We start from the raw sequence: 7,247 nt of genomic DNA, 5'->3' as shown, positions 1-7,247 counted from the left end.
TTTTTTTTTTTTTTTTTTTTTTTTTTTTTTTTTTTTTTTTTTTTTTTTTTTTTTTTAATAATAATACAGAAAAAAAGAAAGAAAAAGAAAAGAAAAGAAAAAGATATGGCCCATTTATCGCCAGTTCCCAAGCTTATCATCTATGAGCAGTGACCAGAGTTTCAATGAATCGCAGCCCATCGAATCTCGGAGCGAATTGATCCGCCGCCGTCGACGGTGGCGATATTCTCGACGGACTACTTTCTTCATCTCTGATGATGACCTTTTCCTGAAATTCCCAAGACTTTTGTTTTCAGATGAACTTTGAATTGAAATGAGAATTTGGGTATTTTACCTGATGGGAAAAGGTGGTTTTGAGGACGCCGGCGGAGGACGACGGAGCAGAGAGGGCGGTGGCGGAGGCAGCGGCGACGGAGGCGGCGAACAGCCCTGTTTTCTTCATAGGCATGAGGTGGCTTTCTTCTTTTCTTTGTTGAAGGGAAATTGAGAGGAAATTTCTGGGGGCAAAGACGAGCCGTTTATATAGCAATGTGAAAGCTACGGTTCAGTGGTCATGTCACTACAAACAAAGTTTTACCTATACTTGTCTGTTTGTGAATTTACGCTCATACCCCTGGCTGATTATTTTCATATTATTAAACCGAAAAATACAAACTATTCTATAAACACAAATTTAAATTAGAGAATGTATAATTCAAATTTATACTTTTGCCTTTTTTTTCCTTATTTTGGAAGGTACAACCTAGATAAAAATAAAAGGGCAATTTGGTAAATAGTAGAAACGGGTGTTGTTTTCATGGGCAATCGGGTAATTTAAGCTTGAGGCATGAATCCTGAGAATAACACGTGGCAAAGAATGGGTGAGTTGGAAATTCAAGTTGACAGCCTGCAATTTGCCAGCAATTGAAATTTAATGCACTGTTCTGTATCCCCACCAATTGAAATATTTAATTCCCAATTAATTGCACAAAGTAAATGATATTATAAAAATCTTCTAAAAACAGGGTTATTTTTATAATGCCCTCCATTTTGTTAATTTTTTTTAAAATTAATATTAATACGAGCTAATTTTATATTTAATAGATTTCTAAATTTTAAAAATATTTGATAATTTTTAAGTTTAAACTTAATTGAAGCATAAATTTTAATTTTTAAATTTAATATATTTTTTTAATTTAAAAATTTACAATAAAGTGTATTGATTAATGCTTGGTTCAAAGTTTTTATTTTTATTTTTATTTTTGTTAGCCCTAGGTTTATAAAATGTAACGTTTATAATTTGAATATGGTTTCTACCAAAATAATGTAAGTGGGTGATTTAGGTTTGCATACATATGTTTGATTTGGGAAAAAACTTCATTTTGATATATATATAATATTATATACTTCAAAATCTGTTATATTTTTGTCTCCTTTTATTTTTTATTTTTAAAAATTAAGCTTATATAAATATTATTTTTATTATGAATTTCTTTATTTTATTATATAGATGTTTTGAAGATTCAATTAAAATCATTTAAAAAAAATTATTTCAATTACATTCAAAAGCATTCGAACCACTAAATTTTAAAAGTAACTAAAAATTCAGGTTGATCTCTAATGTTTCATTACCTCGTGTTATTGTCTCATATCATTTTCTAATGATGTTTTTTTCGGGTGAGTTATATATTAATCGAGAGAATTTTCATTATCACGAGAATATTGAATGGTCCTTATTTATGAGTGAATTTCATCTTAAAATGATATCGTGTGTTAAGTAAGAGCTTTTTTTAACAAAAAACATAGGAAGAAAAAAATGAGAACTAGAAGCAACCAAAATGTATTCAAAGAATTTGAAGAAAATGAGGAATGGGGGGAAGAATTAGGTGAAAAACAGCCGAACAGAACCATCTGTCTCACCTCGAGTGTAGCAAACACCCAAATCTCCAAATCTCCAAATCTCTAGCAGTTCGTCAAAATCCAAACCCAATACGCCATTGTTCACCAACCCTTTTAATTTCCCCCACACCTCACCATTTTGGCTCTCAAATGGGCGGTGGCGATGACAGTTGAGAATCCTCAACGACCCAAATTCATACCCATTTTTAAAATCACTTCAAAAACAGAGCACCCATCTCCCACAATCACCTCCCATTTCTTCAATGGGCAAGCCCAAGAGAATTTGCTTGCTTCTATTAAGGCTTCTTGCTTTGGGCTCGACTCTTTCTGCCGCCATTGTTATGGCCGCAAGTCATGAAGAGGCCAGGTTTTTTAGCCTGTCTTTTGAAGCCAAATACACTCATACACCAGCCTTCAAGTGACATTCCATCTCTTTTTCGTGTTCTTGGATTATGGGTTTTTTTTTTCCTTTCTGAATCGAGTTTTTTTTGTTGTTGTTCTTGAGGTACTTCGTGATTGCAAATGCTATTGCGAGTGTTTATGGGTTTTTCGTGCTGTTTCTTCCGGCGGAGAGCTTGCTCTGGCGATTAGTGCTCTGTTTCGATGTGGTAACTCTCAAAACAGGGGACCCTTTTCTTCTTCCACTCTGTTTCGATGGCTAATTTGACGCTATTTTTGAAGTAGATATTGACGATGTTGCTGACTTCGAGCATAGCGGCGGCGTTGGCGGTGGCGCAAATAGGAAAGAATGGGAATTCATACGCGGGATGGCTTCCAATATGCGACCAGGTGGCGAGTTACTGTAGGCAAGTCAGTGGAGCTCTGGCTTTAGGCCTCCTTGGACTCCTTGTTTACTTCTTGCTTCTTCTCTATTCTCTTCACTCTCTTTTGGATCCTCTTCTTTTGAAAAAGACTTGACACAAACCACACACAATTTTCAACTTGGTCTGTCTTTAGGCCATGTTTTGTAAAAGGGTTTCGCCTTTTCGAGCTTTTCCTATAGCTCAATTGAATCGAATCTTGTTTTTTGAGTCGTTCAGATATTAGTTGGAATGAGTTCTATCTACTCGAGCTTCTAGCCGTCCATTTTAAGAAAAACATTAGATAATGTATGTTAATAAAATTACGAGACATGTTATAGTTGAAACAAGTGAACATGAATGATGTTGAACGATAATTGACATATATTATTGTTTAATATATTTAGGATTTCTTTTAGTATAAAGTTGAAGACTTTTATGGTTTTCTCAAGCAGAATGAGACCGACTCTAATTTATTTTAAGGATAGAATGTTTTTCGATATAGTTATACATGTTTTTTTTTTAAATACTTTTTTTAGGTCGGTAAAATGGTTAAAATCACCTTTTTAATTTTAGAATTATTCCGACAATACCAATAAGAATTTGGCTTCTCGAGCGTGTACCATTTTTTATATATAGATTAAAAAAATAAATAATAACAAAAGTCGAAATAAAATTTAATGAAAAATCCAAACTTTATAAAATATAATTAGTTGCGAATCACAACGAAATAAAAAAAAAAAACCAGCTACCAATTAGTACAAAACCACAGAATAATTAAGCTTGATTATTGATTAATCAACAATAATTTAAACAAAGGCAACAATTGGAAATAAACCCAAATAGAGGGACTGATCTGCAAAATCGGAAGATGGTCGGCGAGCCCATATCACTAATTTCATATCTGGCCGTACACTTCAAATCATCCAAAATATTATAACAAAGTCATCTCCCCATGCCTTTAACGTTTCTTCGATTTTTTTTTTTTTTTTTTTTTTTTTTTTTTTGTAATTTAATTTATTTTTAAAATCGAAATTCGTTTCTATAAGATTACTCTGAATCAAATCCATGGGGAGTTCATTCGCGGAAAGAGCCATAAGGAGAAACTTTCCTTCTCGATAATCGCAAAGAAAAAGAAAAAAATTCATCTCTTTCTATTGTCGTTCTTTGAATCGGTCCCCGTTTTACTCTCGTCTTTCCGATTTCCCACTGCGATCCATGGCGTCTGGTTCAACTGGTCGCCCTAATTCGGGCTCTAAAGGGTTTGATTTTGGTACCGACGATGTTCTTTGTTCTTATGAGGACTACGGCAACCAGGAATCTTCCAACGGTAGCCATAGCGACCTCTCCGTCGCGAATTCTAGCAAGGTAGGTCAGAGTTTGTTGTTTTCATATTGCTGCGGTTGGTTTTTTGGTTGTGGTTCTGTCTTGTTGGTGTTTGAAAGAAAATTCTCGAGTTCTTATTGTTGAGTGTTCGATTAGGGTTTTGGATTGTTGAAGTTACGTTTTTATAGTCGAATGGAATAACTCGCTATGACACAATGATTTGTATTGGGTTAGGAAATGAGTGATTGAGGCTGGGGATAAACATTCGTGCAGTGACCTTTCTGGATTGTAATGATGTATGCTTTCAATTATTGGTTTTAATTTGTGTATTACGGTTGAGTCGATCCATTTTGAAGTAACTTTGAATTTGATCCTGATTGTCAATAGTGTTGGTAGTACTGTCCAATCTGCAGAGTGGAACAAAGTGATTCAATCTTGCTTGAGCTGTGTAAAACTTGGTTCTGAGTGTAATGAGCGTTTCCCCCTAAGATTTTGAAAATTTCATTGTGTGCTCAGAAATGTTCTTAGGATCCTCCTTCACGAGGAATTGAATCTTTTTTATAATGGTCGGTTCGGGAACAGACAATTGATATATCAGTGTTTGGTTTATCGGTTCGTGAAGAGAAGGACGTTATCCTATAGTTATGGTGTTTGGTATATCGGTTCGTGAACAGACATAGTGAGAAGTGAGCTGAACACTGTTATATTTTCTGTCTGATATTGACTCTCATTGTTGAAATTGAGATTACAGAGGAAGAACATTCTATAGTTGTCTCATTATATTAAGTTTTATAATTATCGGTTTCATCGAATTGATTAACCGAGTTTTGTGTCCTATCCAACAATAGTGGATTCATTGTGTATTATTGGATGAATAATTGAGTTTTGAATGTTTGTTTGAGCAGGATTTTCACAAAAGCAGAATATCTACCGTTTATCCTGCTGCTGCTTATGGTCAGCCAGAAGATTCCATGAAACAAGATGTGATTTCTACTGTTGAGAACAGCATGAAAAAGTATTCTGATAACATTTTGCGTTTTCTTGAGGGAATAAGCTCGCGCCTATCACAACTTGAACTGAATTACTACAACCTTGATAAATCTGTTGGAGAAATGCGATCTGACTTGATTCGTGACCACGAAGAGGCAGATTTGAAGCTTAAATCTCTTGAGAAGCATCTACAAGAAGTAAGCTATGCACTACTTCGAGCAATATGTAGAAATATTATTTACTTTGCAACTTAAACTCAACACTTATCTGTTGAATCTGGAAATTTGTGCACTTGTTGTGAACGATGACGGCCCCAAGCTCTCTTTTTTGTTATTACCATTTGTGAGATCTCACATTGGTTGGAGGAGGGAACAGTGGAAACCTCTCCCTAGTTAGACACGTTTTAAAACTGTGAGACCGACAGCGATACGTAACGAGTCAAAATGGACAATATTTACTAGCAGTGGGTTTGAGCTATTACAAATGGTATTACAGCCAGACACCAGGCAGTGTGCTAGCGAGGACGTTGGTCCCCATGGGGGAAGATTGTGAGATCCCACATTAGTTGGAGAGGGGAACAAAACATTCTTTATAAGAGTGTAGAAATCTCTTTCTAGTAGACACGTTTTAAAACCGTGAGGCTGATGCTGATACGTAACAGGCCAAAACGGACAGTATCTACTAGTAGTGGGTTTGTGTTTGAACTATTACACCATTTTAATTTTGTTTAAGTTGATACAGATTCTGTCGTTTTAGGGATAATCAGTATTTGAAATATGGTTTCAAGTTGTCAGCCTCTGCTCTTATCAGTTTCATCTTAATTAAAATTTTCCTTGATGTCCTCCGTAGGTCCACAGGTCTGTGCAGATTATAAGAGACAAGCAAGAGCTCGTCGAGACTCAGAAAGACTTGGCCAAACTTCATCTTCTGCAGAAGGAGTCGTCTTTGTCGAGCCATTCGCATTCAAACGAGGAGAGAGCTTCACCTGGTGCCTTTGATCCTAAGAAGAATGAAATTCCGTCCAAGAATCCCAATCAGCAACTAGCTCTTGCCCTGCCGCACCAGATTGTCCCACAGCAACATCCACCTCCTCCAGCAGCTTTGCCGGAGAATGTGCCCCAACAGCAACCTTATTACATCCAGCATCCTCAGAGCCAACATCAAATGACCAATGCCCAGCTAAGTCAAACTCCACCACCACCACAACAGTTCAGTCAGTATCAACAACAATGGACGCAGCAGCCACCTCAACAGGCACAACCACCACAACAGCATCCTTCTATGCAACCTCAGATCAGGCTGCCGCCTACTTCAGTCTACTCTTCTTATTCGATGAATCAACCGACTTCTATGCCAGAGACTCCGCCTATGCAAGTGTCATTTTCACCTATTCCTCAACCGGGTTCGAGCCGCATAGACACCGTGCAATATGGATATGTTGGAAGTGCTGGTACTATGCCCCAGCATCCTCCTCAAGTCAAAAATGCTTTTGGTGGAGGACCACAAGCCGGAGAAGGATATTTACCTTCTGGACCACAATCTGGGCTTTCCTCGGGAGGTGCATATATGATATACGATAGGGAAAGTGGAAGACCACCGCACCATCCTCCGCAACCTCAGCAACCACCACACCATCCTCCGCAACCACAACAACCACCACACCATCCTCCTCAGCCCCAACAACCACACTTCAACCAAAGTGGATACCCTCCGGCCAATGTTCAGATTCCTCAGCATCCATCAGGTCCGCACGTTATGGCCAGGAATCATCTGAATCATTCGCATTTTATGCGTAACCAGAACCATCCCTACGGCGAAATAGTTGATAAACTTGTTGGGATGGGTTTCAGGAGTGACCACATTGCCAGTGTAATTCATAGGATGGAGGAGAGCGGGCAACCTATCGATTTCAACGCTGTTCTAGATGGGTTGAGTAATTCTGGAGGTCCTCAGCGGGCATGGTGACAGTAATTTTAGTAGCAGTCGCCTATTTGTATGTTGAAAGCTCATATCGGCCATGACCAGCCTAGCCATTGCGTGTTTTTAATGCATTGAATAAAAGACTGGTTTAGGATTCCACTGTGTTCTTCCTTCTCGTATATATATATATATGTGGTTTGCGAGATATAAAAGAAGTTGATTGTATCTTATGTTATGAATATTTCTACCCTCAGTCCCAAATCTTATGTTACGAATATTCCTTTGCTTTCCACCTAAAATCAAGGAAAAATTTGAAGGTTCATATGGTGTGTA

At 37.3% G+C, this 7,247-nt stretch overlaps 3 protein-coding genes across 3 annotated transcripts; 2 read left to right on the top strand and 1 right to left on the bottom strand.

The window, feature by feature from the left end:
* Positions 1-37: 37 nt before the first annotated feature.
* LOC111468357 lies at positions 38-500 on the bottom strand. The gene is made up of 2 exons (XM_023113545.1): positions 335-500; positions 38-268 (listed from the first exon to the last, which is right to left on the bottom strand). The coding sequence occupies exons 1-2, from the start codon at positions 446-448 to the stop codon at positions 137-139; spliced, it is 246 nt and encodes an 81-aa protein (XP_022969313.1). The 5' UTR covers positions 449-500; the 3' UTR covers positions 38-136.
* A 1,387-nt stretch (positions 501-1,887) lies between these two features.
* On the top strand, positions 1,888-2,917 carry LOC111468331 (CASP-like protein 1C1). The gene is made up of 3 exons (XM_023113510.1): positions 1,888-2,296; positions 2,384-2,486; positions 2,563-2,917. The coding sequence occupies exons 1-3, from the start codon at positions 2,142-2,144 to the stop codon at positions 2,794-2,796; spliced, it is 492 nt and encodes a 163-aa protein (XP_022969278.1). The 5' UTR covers positions 1,888-2,141; the 3' UTR covers positions 2,797-2,917.
* Positions 2,918-3,676: 759 nt separating this feature from the next.
* Positions 3,677-7,236, top strand: LOC111468171 (RNA-binding protein 33-like). Its single transcript, XM_023113291.1, has 3 exons — positions 3,677-4,046; positions 4,910-5,191; positions 5,844-7,236. The coding sequence occupies exons 1-3, from the start codon at positions 3,897-3,899 to the stop codon at positions 6,957-6,959; spliced, it is 1,548 nt and encodes a 515-aa protein (XP_022969059.1). The 5' UTR covers positions 3,677-3,896; the 3' UTR covers positions 6,960-7,236.
* Positions 7,237-7,247: the final 11 nt, after the last annotated feature.

The sequence above is a fragment of the Cucurbita maxima genome, unplaced genomic scaffold (assembly GCF_002738345.1).
Source record: "Cucurbita maxima cultivar Rimu unplaced genomic scaffold, Cmax_1.0 Cma_Scf00036, whole genome shotgun sequence".
In the NCBI taxonomy this organism is placed as follows: domain Eukaryota; kingdom Viridiplantae; phylum Streptophyta; class Magnoliopsida; order Cucurbitales; family Cucurbitaceae; genus Cucurbita; species Cucurbita maxima.
This window is presented reverse-complemented; position numbering and strand designations above follow the sequence as displayed.